Source organism: Cyprinodon tularosa, unplaced genomic scaffold, assembly GCF_016077235.1.
Source record: "Cyprinodon tularosa strain WSP-4 unplaced genomic scaffold, ASM1607723v1 ctg149, whole genome shotgun sequence".
Classification (NCBI taxonomy): Eukaryota; Metazoa; Chordata; class Actinopteri; order Cyprinodontiformes; family Cyprinodontidae; genus Cyprinodon; species Cyprinodon tularosa.
This window is the reverse complement of record NW_024038320.1, coordinates 1,227,331-1,254,552: the sequence shown is the minus strand read 5'-3', so window position 1 is coordinate 1,254,552 and position 27,222 is coordinate 1,227,331. Positions and strand designations below refer to the sequence as shown.

The window sequence follows — 27,222 nt, the reverse complement described above, 5'->3', positions numbered from 1 at the left end:
TTAAACAGCAAGAAATTCCTGTTTCTGAAGATGCCTTCTAGTGAGGATTATTCCTTCAGATTTTTACATTTGCGTTACATTTACAATGCAATACAGACATAACTTGTCTGCACACGCTCAGCAGTCACTTTCACACAGACAGGGAGCTATGTTTATACAGTCCAGCAGTGAATCCTAGGAGGTGTTAGGCCAGAACTGGCGGGATCTACTTACACAGCAAGCCATCTTAGCCAGTCTAATAAAGGCCTGCATTGATCCTGATGGGTGGGGTGGGCTTGGGTATGGACCACAGTCGGAGGAAGCAATGTGCTGCACGCTGGTGGTCTTGGTGAGGCGCATGCATGCGTGTCAGGGTATGAGGTGCTTTGTGTGTTTTTTTCAGCTGGCAGCTGCTGTATTTCAAAACGGCCGGCTGGAGACTTAAGTGAGTGATCAATCAAACAGGGGCCAGAGAATTGTTAATAGGCCCTAAGTTGGATCCAAATTATCTAATGAAATGCCAATTAAAATGAAAGGAGATGAGTCAGCAGGGGATTTTCTTTCTTTTACCCATGCTCCATAGCACAGGGACAAAACTTACAAATCCAGATTAAAGATCTCCAGCCTGGCTCTAAAACAATCTCAGCATGCACCTTTACTTCAACAGTTTGCTGAATTTATGTTAAGACATAGTTGCTTGTACAAAGATTTCAGTGGACATTTGCAAAGAACTTTAAGGGACGTTCACAGCAGCACGCAAGCTTTTCTTCAAGAGATACTTTGATGTACAACTAGCTCTTTAATTTATCCTATAGATTTCTGAAGCTTAAGCGAAATTTTAATTTGGAATTATAATTATAACTATTATATGTGCTTCTTTTGTTTCAGAGATAATAAAGGCTATTTTTTAGGACAGCAAGGGGTCAATCTACTCTTGCTACTCCATGGCAAGAATGGTGGGTTTACACACATTGTGTAACACACATGGTGAAAATGCACTTTTAGTTATTAATATTGTTCATGGTACCCTAATAATAGTCTTTTTTAAATAACCATATCTGTTACTGGTGTCAATATTTATGTTTCTGCAGCACAAAATAGGCCTTAACTTGATTTAAGGTGATAACCACAGACCCTCATCCCCAAACAATGGGCGTCAAAGCATATGTATTTTTTCTAGTTTTACTTGATGAGTCACATAACATTTTATTGCATAAAAAAACAAAAAACATTCCAAATCGTTTCCAAAAGAAACAGCAAAAATGTCAATAATCAGGCCTTGTAAACTAATTTTGTCAACTTGTCAAACCCTAAAAGACAACAATTGTCAATTTGGATGGATGGATGGATGGATAGATGGATGGATGGATGGATGGATGGATGGATGGATGGATGGATGGATGGATGGATGGATGGATGGATGGATGGATGGATGGATGGATGGATGGATGGATGGATGGATGGATGGATGGATGGATTTAAATATTTCTATACTTTCGTTCTGAGGCATTACTCTTTCCTGTAATATTTTGAGTGGCTTTGAACAACAAGTCTTTGGACCGACCCAAAGTTTTAGATATCCACCGCTTGTTTTTCTTATTGAGTCAATATTCAATAATTTTTTTTTTTTTTATCAAAGTTTATTTTCTCTCATTTTGAATACATTAATAAACTGTAGCTTTCTTGTCAGTTTTTGGCTTAAAGTCCCGTCAATAGATAATTGACAGTTTGCAGTCTAGTGAAACTGTAAGCACCAACCACACAATACAGTATAGCTTCATGATTGGGTTTCACATGCTTTCTGATGGTTTGGAGAATGATTGCCAAAAAAGCATTTTTTAAAGACTTATAAGAATGTTTGATCCCCGTCACTTAAAAGTTCAAGAAATTTAGAATGAATTGTTTTCCTTCTTCTTTGTAGTGCAAAAACATCATCTGCACTCTCATTTATTGAAGCATTTTATGAATGTTTTTGAGAAAAAGGGGAAAGTCAGTGTATCATTAACATGTAATAATAAATCACTATTTCCCATACTGGCAATTCTTAAAAAAAGTTTACAACTTAAGTGGCAATCCAGAGGTAAAATTATTATTATCATTTCTATTATATTAAATATTTTGCCACCAAATATCCTAGATCTCTTAAAATGTCGAATTAGAGATGTAATATTACAGAATGAATCACTGTGGTGTTAAGTGCCAGAGAACCCTATGTTAAAGCACTCAGGCTGCAACGCAGCAGCCTTGAGCACAGAGGCATTTTAGCTCCTTCGGGGGGATTTAACCAAGATTTCCTGCCCCTTATTAAACTATAATCTCCCTTCTACGTCTCATTCCCTCTCTTTTGGACAAAAAGTAAATAAAAAAATCTGTGGTCCTGTGTTTGCATGTATTCAGTATATGCCTTTGTGTTTTAAGCTGTTTTAGGAGCAAGTAAAAGAAAGCAGAATGGAACACTATTGGCAGAGAATGCAAAGCAAGTGGGTTAATGAGCAGATAAAGACCCTTATTAATTTACCTTTCCTTTTCATTTTTTTGTCTTGTAATGACTGGATGTCGAATTTAAAGTGTTCACTATCCCATCTATTGCCCAGGTCTTATTTAAACATCATTAAGAGCTTTAGTCTTGAGTGTTGTAACATAAAAGGGCTCATTCGTCGTGTTCAACAGAGTGATCTGTAATAACACAGTGTTTATAATGAGAGTAAACATAGACTGATGCAGACTACAAGGTTTTTTTTTTTTTATTGGGCTTTTCCTACCTGGAAGTTCGCCCAAGTTCTTTATGTAGCTCAGGACGTTTTTCCGGTCATGGCAAAAAAAAAAGGAAAGAAAGAATGGAACAATTGACAGCATGCAACGTTAGCCCCCTTTTTAAGGCCCCCAGATTTTTTTTCTCACCTTCAGCCTACACATTTTTAATTACACCAACCTGCTTAGCTCCAAGATTAACTTTGACCCTTTTAAAGTAAACATACATAATAATCAAGATTAAATGGAAATATGCAATTGTAAAGCTTTCTATAGTGAAACACAGTTAAAAACTGCTAAATGTTTGTATTCCAGGTTTTTCTTAACATGTCTTTTTTTTCAACAGAGCTGTTGCTAATTAACATTCTGAGTCATCCAGGTCACAGTAACTCTAAATAAGCTTAAGTGCCTAGTTCATCCAAAACCTACCTTCTTTTTTAGAATTTAATCTCATAATAAAGCTATCTATTCATCAAAAGCACACACAAAGTCATGCTTTTCCCGATTGTTGCATGACAAAGTAATCCTGAATTTCCCTCACTTAGCAGCAGCATCATAACCTTGCGCTGCAAGCTGGATTGTCTTTAGATCTGAGTTTTCAGTCTCATAACAATCCATCTTGAAGAAATTCGCCAAGATGTCCATCTCTTGACAAGTCTTACCAGTGACATGCCAGCAGGGTTTATTGGGGTGGGACATATAGGAATGTCAGCAGTCAGAAGGGCCTTGCAAAGGCATTGCAAACATGGCTACACTGAAGGGCTCACTTGTCGATACCGCAACTGACTCGGTTTTAGCTTAAATAGTGACAGTTTCTCACTTGAAAAAGGAGCAAAGAAAAACACTTTGTGTTTTTAAAGATTTGCAGCTATGATGTGATGAAAGCGTATTATGAACTAGCTGGCAGTTCACCCAATCAGCTCAAAGTATTGTACTAAACGTCCCTCCTTTACATGGACAGACTGAAGCCATCCCAGATTGATAATGTAGAACTCAACTCAGTTCTACACATATCAGTCTGGCTACTACCAGGTTAGCAGCCCTTCCCACTCTTTGAAAGCTAGTGTCTATTCCTACTATTTGCGAATTGTGATTACCCACCCTGTCCAGAAAACACCTACCTTTATCGCATCATGTTTACCAATGTTAACAAGTAGATAAAGCTGAAATAAAGTACAGATTAGGTGCTAATCTGTCGAACAGATTGGCACCTAATCTCTACATGGCAGTAACTTATATTTTTCAGTTAAACACAATGCCAAAGCCCATTGCAAGAGGTTTCGGATGTCATTTAGCCTTCCTAAACCTAAAGAAGGGCCTAATCACTAATATTAGCATGATGCCATGCTGCAGCAGCTCCAGGCGATGTAATAAAATGAGTGGGAAGGCAGAATCGCAGTGAAGGCTTGAGTCTTGCTTCCAGGTTCCAACTATAGTATAGTTAGTGCTGTTGTTAGCCTGCCTCACTGAGAGATGTTTTGTGATGTGCAACTCACACTTTCTTACAAAAAATAATGAAACAAAACTTATTTTGGAGTCAAAACTTTGTTGGTTTTCTTTTTATTTTATGGCCAGTTTCAAGTGACCATTAGAGGTGTTACAGCAGTAAACTTTAGGGTGCTGTAGATAAAGATAGTTCAGAAAAATGTATGCACTTCTTATATTTTCTAGTCCATTTTGTCCGAGAGCAGAAAAGAAAGGGACAAAGGCCCAGGAGGTCAGAGTTTGACTTATAACTGATGGGTTGCCCACTGGTTACAAGCAAGACTGATTCCCTGCTCTGTCTGCCTCCATCATTATGTCTTTGGGAAAGACAGTTCCCCCGTCTCACCTTCTGTTTCTTGGTCTGAGGTTCTGGTGGCGCCAATGGATGGTGTCTTGTCAGTCTACTCGGCTTTGTTTTTAGTGTAGTTCGCCACTATCAGCATGTGAATGTCTGAATAGATGACTGAATGTAGTGTAAAGCTCCTTAGAGGTCCTAAGACTTGATAAATGTCAACGTTCAGAGAACAAAGTATTCAAACAGGCAGACTGTATATCTCAAAAATCATTTTCTTTTTAAAATTACGGATCTGCAGTGGTTAGCTAGGACGCCTAAGGCAAGAACCCCTGTAGGAGGAAAAGACAGGTTAGTGACACCGTCAATCTGGCGGATGAAGATTATGTACGTGTGAGTCACTAACCTGATCTTAAAGTCCAGTTAGTGCCCAGAGGAAGAGGTAGATTCCAGCTGGTCAGCTGCCGAAAAGACACGACGAATGCTCCTCAAAGGGGAGGGAGAAGCTGAAGCCGGTGTCAAGAAGGTTCACAGGAGTCCAGGACAGAAGACCAGTGATCGGAATGGGTACCAAAGGGAAATCCAAATCAAAGTTGGTAGGCAGTTTCCTGGTTAGGTTAATAGGCAGAATCCAGCAGGAGTCTAAAGACAGTTCAGGCAACCAGATCAGAACAGGAACAGGCACGCTCAGAAGTTCACAGGCAGAACAGAACAGAGTCATGCAATCGCAAACAATAAGATCTGCTAGAATACTCTCAAGTTTCGAAAAATCTGGCACTGATGACTTGTTAGACAGCTGGTTAAATAGAGGTAGGGGCAGGTTGATGAAATTAATGGTATGAGAAATTAGGTGGAGCTAGACAGGTGAATGAAATGAGTAATCAAGCCACACATCAGCGCCAAGATCATGACAAAAAAGGGCTATATTAGTACAGAATATTACCAGACCTTACACAAGAAAAAATTATTAGAAGAATTCATTGTTCTTAGATTTTACAAGTTCTGAATTTTTGGAACTCGTCCAGGACAGCAGAAAATACAACACATCAGAATGATATCTATATAACTGCAGTGTCCAGAAACCTTCTTTTTAAATTTACATATGTTATTACAAAATATTTAATACGAGGATGTTAGGGGATTATCACAGGGGTACAGAAAACATATGAGACCATTACAAATGCACCAACATCAATTGAAGGGATACACTTCCTTTAAACATTTGCATATTTACAAAGCCTCCATTCAGTTTAAGGAAACGTTTACTTTGTGCCGTGGTTACAAAAACATATATGAATAACAATGAAAGGGGAAATAATATTTAACGTAATGATTTTCTTGGTTGAAAATGATTCAAAAAATGAAAGAAATGTATTAAACCTAGCATGAGTGATTTTGAGAGAGCTCCATCAGTGCTGCCTTCAGGATGTCACAGTCTTGGTTTTCCATTTGTTGTCCCCTGCTGCCCTCTTGTGTCCTCTTTCTCTAGCTTTGTTTTCTGCTCTGTCCTCACCTGTTTTCAATCCTCTCGTTAGGCATCTCTTTGTTTCTGTCCCCTTTAAAAGCCCTCCCTCTTCAGTTCCTGTTTGCTGGATCCTCGTCTAACGTCTGTCTGCTTACCTCGTCTCTCCCTGGCTCCTAGAGTTTGGTTTCCCCAGATGTCTCCTTGGTTCTGGTTTGTTTGTTATTTTTGTTGGATTTTTTTATTCCTGCCTCAGTTCCTGTGAACCTCATTAAACCCACCTAAATTCACCTCTGCCTACCTGCCTCTGCATTTGGGTCCTCCAAACCAACACCAAATCCTGACACAGGATTCCTTCTGGTCTTATAAGATAAAATCTTGTTTTTGAAAGGTCTGCACATAACCTTTCAGTTAGACTAGCATTTAATGAATAAATATTTAAATATTTGGTAAACAAGGCATTTGGTCACTTATCATTTTTTTTTTTGTATGGTTACAGAACAGAATAAACTGAAAATAATCTGAGATCATCAAATATATTTGGACAGCTCAATGTAACCTTTCATTTCTAAGTTCTACCTTTAACATTTTTAAATAAAGTGATGTTCAAAAAGCACCCACACATGCCTTCCACCCCCCCTTTTCCTCTTTTATGTTTTGGCTTGTTAACCTTTTGCAAGTACATTTAAATTAACAGCAGGGAAAGATTTGCCAAGAGTAGTCCTGTTTTGGCAGCAAACAAAAAGAGTATTCACACCAGCAATGAGGTGTGTGCAAAGGTGGACATTAAAAGAGAGGAGAGGAGGAAATTGGTGGTGGTGGTGGGGGGGGGGTGGAAAGGCCCTGAATTTGCCAGTGGAGACCTATATGGCACAAAAAAAAGCAATCATCTTGATTTACAGAAGATCGGATTCCTCTACGCCCTTGAAGCTTTCCTGCTGGCAAGGTGATGTCATCTCCTCAGTGCCTTCTAACACTACTCCCGTTATAACAAGGCTATCCACATCCATAAATCTGAATCTTGTTTTTTTACCTTTTATTTTTTAATTAATAAAAAAAGAACTAATAATGTTAGTTCAATCTTTTTGGCCTTTTGAAGTCTGCTTATAGCATTGTGCCTTAAAACACTGAAAAGCAGAGCATTTATTGCCTTGGAAAGGTGGAAGCAGGAAACTCTTTATTAGATTATTTTTCTACTCTTTTCACTCGATTACCTAATCAGGGGTTTGTGTAGACTTGAGGTGCACTGCTGGGGCTGGCGGAAATCTACAGATGTCTTAGTTTGCCTGCAGACTCTCATTTTGTTTCTCATTTCCGATCCCCTTCTGCCAATCCATACCGTAAACCTGGTGCCTTGTGGGTCAGGAGAAGCTATAAATGCCGTGCAAACTCTCTTAATCTCCAGAAAAGATGTTAGAGCATGAACTGGCAAAGCAACAGGGATCACTCAGGCAAATACACTCTAATGTATGCTGTTTCATTGGCCTGAAACCTTGGGCTCTGTGGTGCAAATAAGGTTGAAACTCACATGTAAGTTTGTAACATATAACATATGTGAGGCCTTAGGCCTCCAGAATTTCGACACTAATTTGCCTTACTTTCACGGCTTCACTTTTTGTCCTGTGATTAAACACTTTCATCTGCATGGTATATCCGCCCCCTTTTTTTATTATTAGCCTGTCTGCTTCTGCACCCCAGTCCGCTCCAAAGTATAGTAAAAACATATTCTCCTGAATGCAATCATCAAGCAAATCAGAACATTTTCTGATTTTCTCACATCAAACTTTTTTTGTTTTACATCTTTTGTATACATTTTATACCTTTCATTGGCTTGTAGCCGTACTATTTATTCAACATTACCTTTATTTTTTTTAATACTTTCAGCATTCTGCTTCATTCTATCTCTGTTCTCCCGCTCTGCAGAATTTCTTAGTTCAATCTCTAACGCTAATCTCTCTGCTTCTTCTTATAGTAGCTTCCTCTGATCTGTTCCTGTGTGGCTGTGACTCCATCCTGGAGAAATATCAGCTGTGGTGCTGCCATCAACACCTTTGTTTATATATGCTTGAGCTCTGCCTGTTTTTTCAGTGTAGTCCTGTTTCTCTGACTGTGACTGGCTGGATTTGCTCTCCTCATCCATTGACATATGAGCTGGCTCAGAGCTCATCTGCCTAGCTGTGTGTTTCCTGGACAGGGCCGCATGTGGAGCTGGATGACAGTTGCCATTTGTATCTCTGCTTCTGTCTCCTCGAACCCCAGTCGGCAACAGCAGATGGCCGCTCACACTGAGTCTGGTTTTGCTGGAGATATATGCCTGTTAAAAGGGAGTTTTTCCTCTCCACTGTCGCTACAAGCCTGCTTAGTGTGAGGGATTGCTTTCGAGTCAATGAGTCGATGCAATCAACTGGTTTTCCTAGATAGCAAACTTTGATTCAATTTGACTGTATAATCTGGTGAACTGTAAAGTGCCTTGGGATGACATGTGTTGTGAATTGGTGCTATATAAAAAATTGAATATTTCTGTTTCTCACCTTTTAAAGTATAGAAAAACAGAGGAAAAAATTGATTAGTTTAATGTCCTTAAATTGATGCGGCTTTATTTTTTCCCCGTTATAGTCCAACAAACGGGTTGTAAAGTAGAAGCAGGTACAGATTGAGTGGTGATGGCTTTTGTTTACTTTTGTCGAGCTATTTCTAAGCTGAAATCGAAGGTTAAAGACACATGGCTCTAAATGTAAGGAAATTAAGGAGATTATCCGGAACATCTAGTGTTATCGCTGAAGTTAAGGTGTTGTTTTTAATCTGCGTCTACGGAAAAGTTAATATGTACATTTCAGTTGGATGCAATTCAGTGTTCTGCTCTGTTATGACAGAATGCCTATTTCACCCTACATCAAAATACTCGTGCCTTTAATGTTTTCATTATAAAACATTAACCAACCTGAGAATTATCTGTGAATGTATAAGAGTGCTTAAAAACTGAGTTAAACACAAAGTTTTTGCTGCATGAGTCCAGCAGAGGGCTAGATGCATTTCTTCAAATTTTACCAACCTGGACTTCCATCAGGATATTGATTCGGGAGCATTAAATTAAAAACAACAGTTTTTTTCAAAAAGTTTTGAAGGTAACTATCCCCCTGACACTAAACAACATGGCTGTAAATAACATAAACCTCTTGAGTTCACAAACTGCTTCCGTACAAGCCACGATTTATGTCAATACTACAGTCCACATTCCATATACATGCATTTTCTTGTTTTTTGTATATATTTTGAGGTATCCTCTTAGAATACTTGTTTTTTGTTTTTATCAATGGTCGGCATAGATAATTTTTTAAATCTAGATTATTCTCACTGTAATCTTGGAATCAATCTAGATTAATATAAAATAAAAATTTGGCTCATTTAAATTCTGCCTAAGGCATTCATAATATGTGACATGTGCTTATCAGTGGCACTCAAACTTTATAGTTTGATGAACATGACTCCTCCCCTGCTCTATATCAGTACTTGGCCCGGCATCTTCCACACTGGCTAATGGATGCTTTGCCTTAAGGTGGTACTTGAGACTGGAAGAGCTCCTGCAGTAAACCAATTCCGCATTGCACACGATGCAAACAGCTTTAGTCTTCTTGAGGTTTCTTTTGAGAAGCTTCTTAAAAATAGATTTCCCCTGAAGCAAACCCGGTGGCTTTATAGCTGTATCCATTTCAGCATGTCATGTTCAATGGTGTTGTTGTTCACAGTAGGCCTACACAGGTTGGAAGACTGATTTGTTTCTACCCCAGATACACATCTGCACTAAAATATCAAGGAGAAAGTCATCATAGCTAATTTAGTGTAGACCCAGCTTCCAACCCAACTGTGAGAACAGATTAACTGCGATAATTTTTTTATCGCCCGATAAGAGTCTGGAGTTAACGGAGCAAATTAACACAGATAACGGCCGACCAAAAGTTTTTATATATACATGTTTTCAATTTCTCTCTCTGTATTATATTTGCATTTTGTTCCTGTTTCTCTGGAAAAAGCTTCATTATGTTAATTAAACTACAACAGATTCTTGATATACGCTTTTTAAAACACATCCTGACTCTAAAAGTTATGAAACGGATAGTAAACAATAGCACTGGTAAAACACAAGAATCAGTCATTTTAGAATAAAAATCACATCATAATCTTGAAAAAAATATCTTCAATATTTTGTTTTTCTGATAAGGAAATAAACGACCTGCTTTCGATTTACATGATAAATTCACATTTAGAATAAAGAATGGACTATTTAATATAAACTCGCGAACATTGGAAATCCTTGTTGTTGTTTTACTAATTTATGTTTTGCTAAGTGAATTTTTTTTTTCCATTTTATTACAACATAGCATCAACATAAAAAAGAAAATTACTCTGGAATCGTTTTTGATTTCCATATACAGTAAGAATATTAACCTCCTTCCAATGAGACTTTAAAGACATGTGACAAAAAATTACCATGGAAAAGTAAAAAACGTGCGCCACCGTATAATGAATAATTTTGACAGAGATATTTTGCCAGAACAAATAAACATGATATCTGAGAGGATTTGTCATCCATGGTAAATTACATTGGATATTAATATGGTTTATTTTCTTGGTTGTGTCCCAGCACAAAAAAAATATTAAAGAACAGTGTCGTGTCTTCCTTTAGGCTTTTGGAAAAATGCAGCTAGGGAGAAATTACAATTTAAAAATAATTGAAAAGAGTCAGGAAAAACTAAACAGTTGCATATTCTTTGGATGTTATTCTAAGTCATTAAAGTCATTTTGGCGTGAACGAACCACCCATGGAACTGTTTTTGGATCAGAGGACAGTCTCAAAACAGCATAATTATGCCTCCACTTCAAAAAGGATCTATTTAACGTTTGTTATGAGGAATCTTTGCTTCACCATATGCCTACTTCTACTTCAGTTTACTTAACTAATGATTTAGGGGAAACACTAACCGCAGAAGGCAGGAGATTTTCTTGTTGGCAGAATAAAATCACAACCTTTCCTGAACAGCAACCAAATAAAACTTTAATTCACCTTTTAAACTCTGCCAGTGAGAAGAAAAGATGTTATATTTCATTATATACGCAGATTTTTGGCCCCATTGACAAGTCCATGATCATGTTATGTGAATAGTCATTTTGTTCTTCTAGTGTCTATTTTTCACTTTTGAGAAATAAGCTGTTGATTCAAACCCCCAGAAACTGTGACTATAAGTCATATATTATGGCGTGATCCAACACCTCGGAATTGCTGATCAGACTTAGGGAGAAATTACCTCATTGCAATGATGCTGGCTTGAAATACACCCCTCAGTACTGTTTTCAGGCACTGGTGCTTTCTCTATTTATCAAACTGTTTATGGGTGATTATGGTACTTTGACAAATTATATCTACTAGCATGAGAATGCTGGGAGATATTGTCATTTGACTGGAGTCTATATAAGACACTACATATAAAAATATAGGCCGCATTTATTATATAAATTTGACTGGGTTAAAAACAATCAGCTAGAATAGGATACAGCATCATTTTTCATGTTACACGCTGCTTATATTTGGAGATTTTATGCTTTGAAAATACAGTAACATTAAATAACTAAAATATATGCTTCACAATCAAAATAAAATCCCAGCAAGCTAAAAAACTTTGAGACATGGAAAAGAGGAGGGGATAGGGCACATAAAAAACATAACAAAAGTTCTGTCGGTACACAATGAACTTATAGTAGATAAGGAACTTTATGGTGTTGGATGTCATTGGCAAATGACAAGTGCTTGTCATGACTAGATCTGATGTCCATTTTTGAAAAGCAGTTCTTGTGGGTGAAAGTTACTAGCCTGACGTAGTCCTACTCAATTCTAGTCAGAATATGAGTCTGATACTGCTCCATAGAGCTGTGATTATGGGGCGTGTTTCGAATGAACCAGGAAAAAAAATTCCTCTGCACTCAATTGGATAGACCTACAACCAATAAGAGCAACGGAGTGCGTGACGTATGTTAAGCGAGGCATAGTTGTTGTCAACAAAAATCAAAGCGTGCAGTTGCACGCCTAGAATAAGAAGATGAGCCTTGATCACGTTTCTCTGTTCCTCTTTTAAAATTAATTTGCTGTCGATATCTTCTAGAACAGACCTAATAGCAGAATCTACTCACCTCAACTCTCCGGCGGCAGCCATTGTTGTTGTCACTCAAGCGCGCTTAGGTCACGTGGTTGATTACGTTACTGTTGATCATCTGTCCATCATCGTAAAAAGCCCGCCTTGACAATTTGATTGGATCGCCAGAGGGTGGGCGATCATACTCGCGCTACTATGGAGCAGAGCCAGACCGAACTTCCCGACCTCAAACCTTGTGGGCGGGACTAAGTTTGGAATGGCACCCAGGGTAGAAAGTTACCGCATTTTCCGGACTATAAAGCACACCTCCCTATAAGCTATAAACTTTATTGTGTTTATTTACGCCATAGTAATAGAATAGAATAGTATAGAATAGAATAGAACTGTCAGGTTTGGTAGATTTTGTAGAGGACCCAAATGCGGAGACAGAAGCAGAGATGGTTTCTCGTAGGTTTAATGATGAAGTTGGTGGAAACAGAAGCATGAATCCAGACTGAACAGGCAGGGAACTTAGAAACCAAAACAAGGAGACACTTGGGATGAAAATACATACAAAGTGAAGAGAATCCAGCAAAGAGGAACTGCACAGGAGGTGTATATATGAGAAATAGAAACAATGAATTGGCTAATCAGCTGATAGGAAACAGGTGTGGACAAGAGCAACTAAAAAGGGACACTAGGGGGAAACAAAGAATAACCAGGCCCCTTCTTATGACATCAATATATGGCAAAAGAGGATTTTATTTTGATTGTGAAGTATATTATTTTAGAAGTATATATTTTAGTTAGTTAATGTTAGTGTATTTTCAGAGCATAAAATCTCCTAACAGTTTTTTTTTTTCAGTTTTGTTATTGATCAGTTAAAACTTCATCGGTCATCGGACAGGCTAACACTACTGATGCTCCCGACCCTGCACACTGGTATTGCGTTATCTTATTGTTGTCTGGGCAACCACAATGTTTTATTTTATATCATGCGGCAATGTTCAACCAATCATGTAGCATAACAACATGCGCAGGGCCCGAGCAGATCTGGTACCTAAACTGTAACTAGAAGAGAACTTAAATGAAGCTAAAGGAAATAAAACTAATGACTACAACTAAAACTAGACCAAGGACTCAATAATACAAAATAGGCTTCAAAGAGATAACTGATATATTTTAGATAACTAAAAATGATATGAATCTTGACAAACACAGAATTACATAGAATAAATTATAAATGAGAGCCCAAAAAGAACATTTAACAGAACCAAAAAGTCCAGATAGGTTAGAATCATGGCAAAAACAGAATATGATAGAATAGAATATGATACAATAGAATAGAATACCTACCATACAACATGTTAAAAAACAAAAAAGCACTTAAGATGGTTTTCTCTTATAATAAAGATGAGGTGTGATGTACAAGTCACAATGCATGGTAAGTGCATTGAGATAGAAGTACATGAATATATACATTTGTTAAGTTGCTTTCAGGCATTGTATGAACTAAAAACTGTCATGATTTATCAGGATTTCTAGCCCAAGATGCAGAACTCACAGAACAGAGGCCAGATTAAAGTCCAATAATTTATTGGAGAACTCAGGTTTTCCCCCTGGGAGGCAGAGAGGACAGAAACAGGTTATACTCAAATACAGGTTTACAGGTTTCCAAACTCACAGGTTGCAGATTCAGACAGGCAGGGTTAAACAGGCAGGGAGGCTGTGGTTTGCTTCCATGGCAAGGACAGAACAGGTTACAGAATCACTGAGTCAGAAACAGGCAGGGTGGCACAGGGAGGACAAAGACAAAGACAATGACCATGGCATGGCATAGCAGAGCATGGCATGGCAGAGCATGGCATGGCAACAATGACTATGACCACGATCCGGCTCAGAGAGAAGCTATGACTCAGCTTATATAGGGAGAGGTTAATCAGCAGAGCTGATGGGAATCAGCTGAGCGCAGAGAACCAGCTCCCAGGAGAGGATCCACGGCGCCCTCTGGTGGGCAAACCTCTGGATCCCAACAAAAACATTTTCAGAGTAAATACCTTTGAGTTAAAGGATGGATGAATTGCGATTGCAGCTTTACATAAAAAAAAAAAAAACATTAAACATTAATTAATTCAAAAATGAAATTCCAAGTGGGTATTTTCAGGGGTTTGCTACGAATACAACATAATTTTTTAAGAAAATGAAAACTAGCATGTACAAAAAATAGAATGCCATTAACACCTAAACTTAAGATAGGCTAAAGGTAATTGATTTGGTGGAAAGGAGACCTGGCATAAAAGCAATAAATGATGATGAGAGATGACAGTCCTGCCTCTTCCAAATAAAAATCATTCATTTATATATAAAAACAAAAGTAGGTTTGGTGATGGTGAAGGTATTGTTTAAAGGAATGATAAATGCATCAACCACAAACCATAATGCTGTAAAATATGCGTCAGGGAAGACACGTCAGCTTGATGTGATTGGTCAGCAAGCAGTCCAGGGTTTCAGGCCAGTTACAGATTTATGTGTGGAATTCAAAATAAAAAAAAAAGATCTGCAACACAATTATTTTCTGCAAAACTACTTTGCAAAAGATTTTTTCTTGTATTGACACATTACAACCCCGAATTTAAGTGTATTCTACTAAAAGTCCTATGACTGAATGGAAGTCATCTTTCTGAGATAAAAGGAATATTAAATCTTGATTTCAAAACCCTTTCAAAATAAAAAAAAAATAAAAATTATAAGCTGAAAGTATTTATAATATTTATGGTTACCGTTTTAGGAGTCCTTTTGTACATAGCATAGCCGCAGGTTGCAGCCGGCTGCTCTATACTATATGACCCCAATAATATATGTTTAAGTTGTTGAAATCAGACAAAACAGGAAATATTTCATGGCTTTTAGTTAATTATGCAATGCACTTTGTATTTGAACGGTTGTATGTAAATATATGATCTTAATAGCAAAATCCACGTCTCATAGCATCCAGGCTGCTATAAACCTAAAAATATTTGTCAAATTATGTTATTTCTTTTTTTTCTTTAAGTTTACACAGCCATGTAAGTAATTCATTTGAAATTTTTATAAATTAAAGAAATTTTTTAATAAGCCACAATGTTTAGTTGCTACATGATAACGGTAAAAAAAAAAAGGTTTGTGTCATGTCTGGGTTTTTTTCCCCTCCAAGATAAAACAGCTGAATAAACATCCTCTAGAAGTGGTGATTTTAATGTTTTCCTGCCAGCGGCTGTGTAGCCTTTTGAGCCCTTTTTTTTAAGTTTAAAGGCTTTTCTTGGCATCATGCAAGTGTGCTGGCCTTCTTAGTGAAAATATTTAGAACCTGTAAATGCTGTTATGTCTAGACTGAACCACTACACTTTATGTGTGTGAAAACTGCTCCCTCCACCTCTCTGTTTTTGGTTAAAACTCCTTGCAGATATGCGGCTTGGAGGAAAGTTTGGTGAAGAAGGTGGTGGCGGTTGAAAATCTGCCTGCCAGTGGGTTCATAGTTGGGGTTGGGATTCATTATAGTTGCCGATGTGGCTGTGGTTAATCAAAATTGGATGAATCAGCTAGAAGCTTTTATACGGGCTTAAAGTTTGGTTCTCCACAATGTCTGTGGTTGAAACCAAAACTATTCAAACACCTCTTACCCCAGTTGTTGAATCCTGTGTTTTTGTAAAAGTTGACCTAACTCTTTGTATGATATTTAGGTGATGATCCCTCTACTCAAGCGAAGGCTCATATTTTCACCACAAAAGCAAACACCTCGTTTTCCTGTCCGTGACACCAAATCCTCACTCGTGGGTTTATCTGTAATCTCACTGTGGCACGTGGTTTGGGAAATGTCTGGCAGTCTGAACCCACACATGGGGGTAGGCCCTGCTCATTCGCTCTCACCTCCCCTGTGCTGTTAATTTCATTAGAGGATAGAAAGAACAGTTATATGGAAGTCTGTGTTTGGCTCTCAGACAGCAGGGTTGTCTGTGTTTCTCTGGCATGTCCGTGCAGTCCTCATGAGGTGCCGCTGAATTACGGTTTGGAAGCTGCTGCTCATGCTTCAGTAGCCGTTGCAGCCCTCCTGTATCTTTTGGACATTGTGTTGGTGCTGTAAAACACACAATCATGAAAGGTGACGACTGCAAGCATCAACTCAATGCCAGGTGGTTTCTAGATTTATCTTCCCCTTTTACGCTCTATTTCCATATTATCGGCTGCACTGTGGTATGTTTTACTGAATAAGTACATTTATCTTAAATAATCTTTTATTTTTTATATTACAAAAACAAGCTCCAGTGTATTTTATTGGGTTTTTTGTGCTTTACATTAAATTGTAAAAAAGAACAAGTGAAAGCAAGAAACTATGCAGATTAATAATATTCTAAACCAAAAAAAATCTAAAACAAAATGCAACATGAGTTTTTAATTACTCCCCTTCACTGATACCCCTGTGTAAAACCCAGTGCAACTCTGAATCTATTTGGTCTGTGAAGGCCACTAGTGACCACTAGTGAACAAACAGCAACATAATGGCAAACTAACATGGCAGATAGGTCAGGGGAAAAAATGAAAGAAGCTTAAAGAAGGGTAGATTACAGGATTGATCAGTATCTGTGCTATGCTTTGAATAATCCATCACATGAGAATGATACATCAGTAAACCTACCACAACACAGCAGACCTAAGTGGGTGCATTAATAAAGGAGGAACAAGATAACCATGGTAACCTAGAGGAGCTGCAGAGAGTCACAGCTCAGGTTGGAGAATCTGTCCAATAGACTGAAGTTAGTCATGCATTCTACAGATCTGGTTTTTATGGAGGACACCCAAGTAAAGAGCAGTTGCTAGAAAACCAGCATACAGTTTGTTGCAAACCACCTTGGACACACTTTAGATATGTTATTTTTTATGTTAAAATATGTGTAAGATGTCGTCTTGTCAGACGAGACTGAAATGGATCTAAATGAGCGATATTCAAAACACTGAATATTGCATAAAAAGCTGACATTACCCTGAATATCTGACAGTACCCTGAATATCCATTCATCCATCCATTTTCAATCACGCTTATTCCTGCTGGGGTCTCAAGGGGTGCTGGTGTCTATCTCCAGCTATCAATGGGTGAGAGGCGGAGTACACCCTGGACAGGTCACCAGTCCATCACAGGGCAACAGAGAGACAACCAGGACAAACGACTGTTCACACACACACTCACATCTAAGGGGGATTTAAAGAACCCCAGTAACCAGACAGTCATGTTTTGGACTCTGGGAGGAAGTCGGAATACCTGTAGAAAACCCACGAATGTACAGGCAGAACATGCACTATGTCATTTTAAAATGTGGCAGTAGCAGCACCATGCTAAATGACAGAGTTTATTGGGAGAAAAGGTTCATGAATGCATGTACAGCAGTCCTCAAAGAATGCCCATCAGAGGCTTCTACTAGAGTTTGTGTTTTTTTTTGGATATGGGCCATTAAGACAGTTCCCCAGAGGAACATTAGAAACTGTAGCTGAGAAGCAAAGGAAAATTAAATAAATTATGTTTTAGCTATGCTTTGGACAAGTTTTCTTCAGTTGTTGCTTCCTGCTTTTTACAAAAATTATGGAAAAGATTTTAATTGCTTTGTGTAGGGCAGCACTAAATTAGATCCCAACCCAGAAATTAGATGCTATCCTTTATTTTGATCGCTAATGATGATTACTAAACTCCAATAACATATTAGGACTATGATTTGCAAAATGAAAAAGATGTCCCAATTCTAAAAAAGCTATGATTTGTTATAGAAATCTATTAATAATAGAAACATTATTGTTTTTGATTTTCAACATAGTATTTTTTCAGTAAATAGCTGCATTAAAATAAAAATTTTTACCTTTAAATTTTATAATGAAATCACGCTACTTAAATAAAAAAAAAAGAAAAGTTTTTGTACATCCTTTATAATAGGTGTTCATAAAAGCTAAGGGTGCTGTATCCATCTAGCTTTTAGCTCTTTTGCTTACAAAACAGTGGGTACCCAGACCTGCCTCTTAAATTACTCTGTATTTGCACCAAAACCACAGACCCCCACACCAGACGAGCTTCCTTGCCAACCAGCCAGAAAGTCGGCCAGCCACCAAACGCTGTCCCACTAATACCGTCTGCCTTTCTTCTATTTGTTTCTCTAAGCATCTCTTTCTTTTTACTTCTCATGTTTCTTTTGAGTGCAGATCTGGAGTTTCCAATAAGCATAAACATACATAAATTATAGATATTTATGATGAATCCCAAATAAACAGCTGAAGAATTCTTTGGTAAACGGCTGTAAAACAAGTATTTGGCTATCGCAGACTGGAGGCTAATCTCTGCACATGTGTTGCCAATGAACACACCTCTTTTCTAAGGGCTTGTGATTTAAAGTGTTCTGTGATTTCTCAACTTAGTTTCAACCCTGTTAACAATTAACCGTTTTGTGTAATGAGATGTGATTATCAAATTAGAACATGTCAGCTTATGTTTGTGTCACTGCTGTGCCTCAAATCAAACTTTTATTGCCTAAACTTTTTTTCTCAATGCGGAGAGATAATAAAGGGAGGAGCAAAAGATGGACAGAAGTTCTTGTTTCATAGAAGGAAACGCTGTTACTGCACAAGGCACATGATGTAGATAAAACGGGAGAAAATTTAAATGTCTGCAAAAGTATCTGTTACTGTAACTTCCTACATTTGGTGACAGTTACAGTCACAATGTGTTTATTTGGGAGTTAAGTTAAAAAGTTTATAAAAATTACTGCATCTTTGTGAAGTGAAATGAAAAACATTGAGAGCGTTTAAATTTTGGAAAAAAATAAAAGTAAAGGGGGCATTTATATGCAACTCCTCAGATTTAATACCGTAGAACTACTGTTCACCAAAATTGCAATCTACATACTTGCAGTGATGGAAGCATGATACTGCAATCTCATGGCTTTCTGAAATGATTTTCTTATTTCCGCCTCCATATATGCAATAAACATTCTGTACAAGGTGACAATTAGGAAAAACATCTGATGGATTGATTCGCTGTAGAGTATTCTTTTTTTCTCTGGTTTTTTTTTTTATCTCTGAGGTATTCATCATTTTTTAAAGGTTCAGCACAGCTGCGTACTAATTGCCTCAATAAACTTCTATGTAAAAATGCTTGCTATGCAATAAAAATTAACCTCATTGACAGAGTTTCCTGGACTAATAAAATTGGGATTTAGTTGGCATTTATCAGTACACAGCCTGAGCCTGAAAATATATTTTGCATTCCAAATCATTTTCCTTGGTCCAAACAGGGCTTAGAATTTTGGGGCTGAGATGGAATTGGAGCAACTGAAAGCCAGTTAATCACACATTTTGTTGCCTAAACAGAGCAACTGTCTACAGGTGGTTTATCTGTTCGAATAGGACCATAGCTCTTAAAAATATGTGGACAAGAACAGTGTGGTTGTCTCTTAGTAGGGTGTATTGGGGCTGAAAGAAAGGCATACTGTGGATGCTTAAAGTCATCAAAATCTAATATTGTCTCTGTTGACACTTCAGTAAAAATATGCAACATGTAGAGATTTATAACTTGCAATTTAAAATTACTCATAGAAAAGATGGGTTCAAGAGTTTACCACTAAAGAGGTGTATATCTAAAGAGAACATAATAACTTATGAGGCAAAGAGTGAGTTTTCAAGTTTAAAAGTCTAAAAAGAACACTACATCCTCCGTTCAGTCATCAAACATAGTAGTTTGTTTCAGTGCTCTGACCCACACTGGAAAAAAAAAATGCAACCATTGTTTTTTGCATTTACTTAATCATATTTAGTTATTTTAACAGAATTGTGTCATGTTAGCAGGGTAGGACATAAAACTATTTTGTTTAAGTAACTAAATATGATTAAGTAAATAAAAAAAAAACGGTTGCAGTTTCTTTTTTTCGGGTTAGACCATCTGCTGTTTATCTAAATTGACTAACATATTTCTCAGATTTAAATAATAAATAACTAATTTGTACAATAAAAGTTAGCAATTTTGTAAAAAAAATGAATAAAATTTCTCTAAGTTTTTGTACTGGGACAGTAGTTTGAGACAACATTTATAGCAGACATTGATAACATACATTATTGGGGACCAATTTTATTGGAAACAACAACTAACCAAAGATTCCTAGGCCAACAATGAATGTGTAATAACTGGCACTGTGGAAATGCACATGTTATCTTGGCTGAGAATACAACAGATTTTTTTTGCAATGATAGGCATTTGTTTTTAAGTGGAAACACCTAAAGCTGATTTTCTTTTGTAATTAGCAGATATCAACCATGTTTGTTACACGTTTGTAATAGAAGCATGGCTCCTGATACCTTTCAATGATTCTTGTTTTTTGGAGCAACATGATTCAGCAACACGTCTCCTAATCTTCAAAGCAAATCTTTATTTTCAAAAGATTTAAAATGCCATGTAAAATGTTGCATTAAATCCTATTTGATGATGCTCTTTGAACAGAAGATTTAGATAGATGTAAATTTTTTTTCTTTAAAAGAGGAAGTAGTAAAAAGTAAATCTAAATGATCTGTCTTTTTTTTCTCACCTGCAGATCTTTTTGTGTATAAGAAGCCTGGAATGCTAGTTACCATGCTGTTGGCTCCTGTCTGTGTCCTGCTAATGCTTGGGGGCCGTGCTCTTGGTGGAGGTTACCCCCCCATACCCCACATGAAGTACATGCAGCCTATGATGAAAGGACCTGTTGGACCTCCTTTTCGAGAGGGGAAAGGACATTATGTTGGTAAATAATCTATGTTTGCAATTCATTTATTTTCACAACCTTCTAAACACATGTAGGAACAGACCACATAGCCATAATGAGGCCTAATAGTTCCATTCTTTTTTTGGAAATAGACTTAATATTTGAAACCTTTGCCTAATGTACACAAATATAACTCCTTTGGAATTTGGCAGTGCTCATCAGGGGCCTATTAAGGAGCTGATTGCCAAATGTTTGTAGAAGTGAGTGAACGAGGCTATTTGTTCCCCTCACCATCTGGATGCCGTTACTTCATTGTTTTTATCACATATTTCCCAGGAAAGAGTGTGATGGAAATCAAAATAAATTAGTTGAAAAAACACTCAGTGAAAGAAGAAGGGAGAGGGGGGTGGGGTGGAGGGTTACCATCATTCTACAACAAATGCATGCTATCACTCCCCGCCATTATCAAATTGGACTTAAAGTACACACAGGCAGTTCAGGATCATGTGAGAGGTGGGGAGTATAATAAGAGGCCCACTTTTCAAAGCAAATTTGAGAGCAAATATAGTCAAGGACATTAAAATAGCACTAACAGTTGAAGGAAAACAACATAAGTGAGATGGTGGGAATATTTGATGTTGATGTTTAGTATCTAATTCTCCTGTAGAAACTTTTAAGATCTGCCAGGAAAGTTAACAAGTCCAGAGGGATTGTTTTTTGGGTGGATTCACATCTAGGAGCTAAAAGCTGCTCTTTTGCAAATGGTTTCAATTGGATAAAATGATTTTACTGCCGCTTAGTGGCCCACAGTCCTCACTACTTCATTATTTACTTAATTCAAGAACATGAAGCCTTTCTAAGAAAGAAAATAAACATACGAGCAGAAATTCATACATTCATACATGTCTTTGATAAACATTTCTGGCTTTAAAAAAAAAAGAAAAAGATAGCTTAATCCTAAATAAAATAAATATAATTATTCTCTATAATAATGTAATAACAATGTCAAAGATAAATTGAAAATTACCAATTAAAGACTTTCCTGAAGGCAACAATTACTGTTGACAAAACCTCTTTCTAAGATGAAAAGAAATTAGAGATGAGTTCAACAATTTTTTCTTTAACTCTTCAGCAAATAAATAGAGTATTGACACACAGAGAGAATTGATTGTCACCATTCAAATTGCCTGCAGCATGTTTTCAACTGCCAAAACCTTAGTTTTAGGACATTTAGTAGCAATGCAATTGTCACTAAATGGCTGCTCATCTCCTGCAGTGCCAGCAGAGGGGGCTAAATGCTTTAGGTTATATGTGCAATATCAGAGACACTTGTATAAAAAGGTGCTAACATTCCCCCAAGATGTCTAGATCATGTCTCCTGTAAAGGTAACAGTGTGAATATATAACCTGAGCAGTCAAAAAAATGCAACTGTAAATAGTTTTTATTCATTCAAGTTGAAACAGATATTTATCAGATGTTTCCTTGCCTGTTTCTGGGGGAGTGGATTTCATGTCGATTAAAGATATGGCATTTTAACTAAATAATTCTATAGATATAAGCCTTACCTACAACAAGTTAAAACTTGAAAGCAGTACACAATAATATATATCATGGAGAGATTTTTTCTTTGGGTATGTTCCAACATTTTCTGTATCAATCTCTTAAATGCTACTCACAATGTGCCACAGGTAATATTGTGATGTACTGATGTTAAAATGATGTTGACTGGGGAGGATCCATGTAAAGAAGTCATACTTAACATTGCTTGATTGTTGGTCAATCAGGTGATACTTTTATTTCACAAAATGAAGAAAACAAGCTTCAGTCAGGGGCATTGTTTTTCTTTTAAAGTAAGTAGGATCCTCAGTTTTACAGATGTTTTCTCCATCCATCCATCCATCCATCCATCCATCCATCCATCCATCCATCCATCCATCCATCCATCCATCCATCCATCCATCCATCCATCCATCCATCCATCCATCCATCCATCCATCCATCCATCCATAAAATGAGTATTGTGGACTTTTTGGTTTGGTTTTGGTTTGGTTTATCAAGCCTGAATATTACATTTTTGTTAAGGTTATTTGGAAAAATTTGAAAATATTGTTTCTATGCAATAAAAATGTTAACAGGCTCACCAGCTAAAATAAGAAAAATATGTCCCATGGATGCCCACTGTTTAACTCATTTTAATTCCACTCAAACAATACGCTTTCTGAATTTGCATGCTAATTCCATTAGTTTTTCTCAGTATTGCCAGGTTTACTTGTTTCATTAATAATTCAAACTATCCCTTTTAATTGTTTGTCATTGTTAGCCATACCCCTAATTATTATTGTATATTTATTTCTGATTAGTTTATTTATTAATAATTATGTTAAACAATCTTTATTTTTCTAAGCGTCTGTATATGCATAATTACAACAGTACAAATTTCAGTAGTAAGTTTTGTTTAAAAGAGCCATTTGCTGATAACATGTAAAGACTGTGAAATCTGTAATTGCTTTAGAAGCAATTATAAGAACAAAGTTATAAGATTTTTTTGCCACAGATAGATGCAAACAGGATTCCTCATTTTAACTATTTAAATGGTTTTAATTTTTAGCAATTCTAATCTTTTGATTATACTTTCTAGATATGCCACCTATGATGAAGGGAGAACCTGGTCCTCAAGGGAAACCTGGACCAAGGGGTCCTCCTGGGCCACCAGGACTACCAGGAACACCGGGACTGGGGAAACCAGGTCTCAATGGACAACCAGGTCCTCAGGGGCCTCCAGGATTTACTGGAATTGGTAAACCTGGACTTCCAGGTCTACCAGGAAAGATTGGGCCAAATGGAATGCCAGGACTTAATGGTGAAGTTGGACCTCGTGGTGAACCAGGTCCCCATGGACTTCCTGGGCCCCCTGGTGTCCCCGGCCCAGCTGGTTTATCTCTGAATGGAAAGCCTGGGCTCCCAGGTATCAGAGGACCCCCTGGAGCTCGTGGTGAGCCAGGATTAAAAGGCACTGCTGGACCACCAGGTGAACGTGGACTTAGGGGGGAAAATGGCAATGGTAAACCAGGAACTCCAGGTATCAGGGGCCCTCCAGGTCTAAAAGGCAGTACAGGACCACCTGGATTTCCTGGTATTGGCAAACCAGGGTTAAAAGGTTCACCGGGACCACCTGGACTTAAAGGTGACGAAGGACTTCCAGGGAATAAAGGAGAACCAGGGCTGCCTGGGCCACCAGGCCTTCAAGGTCTTCCAGGCCCAGCTGGGTTGGGGAAGCCTGGTCTTGATGGGCTCCCAGGAACACCAGGTCCAGTGGGCCCTAAAGGTGAACAAGGAACTCGGGGTAGTCCTGGAAATCCTGGCCTACCTGGTTACGGAAAACCTGGTCTAAATGGTCCAAAGGGGGAGAAGGGTCACAGTGGATATCCAGGTCTCCAAGGGGACAAAGGGGAACAAGGAATGGTTGGTCCAATTGGGGTGCCAGGTCTTGACGGACAACCAGGGCCACCAGGCATTCAGGGTCCAATGGGGCTTCCAGGAAAACATGGAATTCCAGGGCCGAAGGGAGAATTAGGACCCAAGGGACCCCCAGGTCTGCCTGGACTCAAAGGGGACCAAGGTTCCAGTGGTTTACCTGGGAGACCTGGTGTCCCAGGAGAAAAGGGTATCCCTGGTCCTCATGGTTCTATTGGTAAACCAGGCCCTAAAGGTGAGCGAGGGCAAAATGGTCCACCTGGGAATCCAGGGTTGACAGGTTCTCCAGGGCCCAAAGGGGAGTCCGGCTTTATGGGGATTCCAGGCCCCAGGGGCCAATCAGGAATTCCTGGTCTCCAAGGGCCTATGGGTCCTATGGGGCCACAGGGTGTCCCTGGACCAAGGGGTGATGCGGGACTACCAGGGCCTCCAGGGATAGGCAAACTGGGGGAAAAGGGAGCAATAGGTCCACAAGGCCCACCAGGAAATCCAGGGCCTGCTGGGCTTAATGGTAACCCTGGTCCGCCTGGTCCTCCTGGGCCTCCTGGCCCTCCTGGAAATGGCCACACTCTTGCTTCGGGGGCCACTGATGCAGGACTGGGTGGGGAGGAAGTGCCAGGGGACAGAAAAGGTCCTGCATACACTCAAGTTCTGTCTGCCTCACTAGCACCAGCTTTCACAGCCGTTCTTACCACGCCATTCCCACCTTCTGGTATGCCAATCAAATTTGATAGGACGCTGTATAATGGTCAAAATGCCTACAGCCCTGCAACTGGCATCTTCACGGCTCCTTTATCTGGCGTCTACTACTTTGCGTACCACATGCACGTAAAGGGAACTAGCCTCTGGGTGGCTTTGTACAAGAACAATGTACCAGCCACTTACACCTATGATGAATACAAGAAAGGCTACATGGACCAAGCATCTGGCAGTGCAGTACTAGAGCTGAAGGAAGGTGATGAGGTCTGGGTTCAAATGCCTTCAGATCAAGCAAATGGCCTTTACTCTACCGAGTACATTCACTCTTCGTTTTCAGGATTCTTGCTTTGTCCCACATAACCTTTCCCTTATAAAATGTTCCTGAAATTGTGCCTCAGATCAGCCCTATACCCGAGATACCTGCAGCCTTAGTTGAAACACCCCCCATAACATTTTGAGAATACTACCATGACCTTATCTCTCTTACCCTCCGCAGTCTCAGTTTGAAAAAAAAAAATTGTGAATTATGTTTAAAGATTTGAAAGGCAGGGGAAGCATTGTCATATTGTGTTCTTATATTTCAATGTTCATCAAATGTTCGTCTTGGGTTGTATTTTGTGATGTTTTTTAGGCTATATTATTTTAATTATTATATTGTCATATTTCGTTATCATTATTTGAACCTCCTCATCAATGTCGCTTTTGTTTGTTGGATTCAGACTTGTAAGTGCCTTACATGGTAACATGCGAGTAACAGACCTTCCCGTGTGACTGCACATACTGTCAGACAATAAGGTCACCAAAACTCGGGGAAGGAGGGGGATACGTTTCAGACACCGGTCACTTCTGTGTGTGTAATTAAAATAAAGAATTGGAAAACCTGCACTTAGAGTAACACTTCAACAACTGAACTGCTGACAGCTAGTTATGTAAAAAGAAATCAGGGCATCTGGTCCTGTGATACCTTTGATTTGGTCCGTTTTAATTTGCCACCCAACTTCTAGAGAGAGATTTATAATTTATTACTTGATGGTATACGAGCCTACTAGGTGCATCTTTTGTGTCAATGTTTTTTTCTTATTGTTCAAGACAAATTAGGATTTGATAGATAGAATATATTTTAACATGCAGTAGAGTGGATACCAAAATTATCCTCAAATGGGCAGTAAAGACTGCGTTCTGGTAAATTAACTTGGTATAGCAGTCTTATTGAGTGATGTATATTTTTCCTTTTGCACTTGGTGGCATATTGCACCAGAGGCTTGCTTTTCAAATGCTCCATCTTTCATAAATCTGCTTCAATATGGTATTCTGTGAACAAATAATTCTATATATCTTCCTAGTTGGAAAAATACCATTCTAATTATAAGAGAAAAATCGGTGAAACTGCCTAAAGCTTGATTGTATTTTAGAAATAGAGAACCTCGTTAATAACAATGAAATAAAAGTTCCTACCTTCTTTCCCAAATATTTTTTAGACACAGACATCCGATTTTTGAACCTAGCTTCTTTCTTTGAAAGCAGAGTTATATCCCAATATACATCTAACACAGTATTTGGCACTTCTGGTAAAGATATATCAAAAGTCTTGGATACATTCACTTACGTGTTTTTTTTAGAACATCTATTATTTAAGTTAATCAAGTTTATTTGGTAAAGATTCTTCATACTTTTGAAATTGCCCATTAGTAGATAGGAAAGCTTCTTTTTACAGGGTGGGAGGTTTCAGATGGTTTTACCTAACAGTGGGAGTTACATGTTTTTTGCCACATATTCATATTTTGTCTAAAGCCAAGCACCTAGTGGAGGTATCATCTGCCATATCTCCCAAACAGTTTTGCATGTAGGTGACGTCTAATAGTTGTCTTGGAGCAGTGGTGTACAATTATGAACTGTCATTTGGTAAAAGAAAGAAAAAAAAAAAACATTTATTTTGTTTTTTAAGGGGCGGGGGGGGGGGGGGGGGTAGTGTATGCTATTATATAGGGTTATTGTAAATCAAAAACTTTGCCTCATTTTGCCAAGATTAATAGACTTATCAACAGCATATTTTGGTGCATATAAGTCTGAATTTGAGTGAAAGTCTTATTGTGACCCTATTTTCTATTACGCCCCAAAAAGTGTGGCTAATACATTCCATTTTGCTCTGATTGTAAATTTAATTAATTTCACTGGAAATATGTTTATTTTATCTCCTAATTAATACC

The 27,222-nt window shown here is 38.1% G+C and overlaps 1 protein-coding gene across 1 annotated transcript in view; it reads left to right on the top strand.

Moving 5' to 3' along the window:
• The window catches only part of col8a2 (collagen, type VIII, alpha 2), a 63,970-nt gene extending 37,047 nt beyond the window's left edge, over positions 1 to 26,923 (top strand). Inside the window, exons 2-3 of the mRNA XM_038279183.1 lie at positions 20,692 to 20,880; positions 23,481 to 26,923. Coding sequence (XP_038135111.1) covers positions 20,718 to 20,880; positions 23,481 to 25,375 — 2,058 coding nt within the window. The 5' untranslated portion in view covers positions 20,692 to 20,717 and the 3' untranslated portion in view covers positions 25,376 to 26,923. The remainder of the gene's footprint in view (positions 1 to 20,691; positions 20,881 to 23,480) is intronic.
• Positions 26,924 to 27,222: the final 299 nt, after the last annotated feature.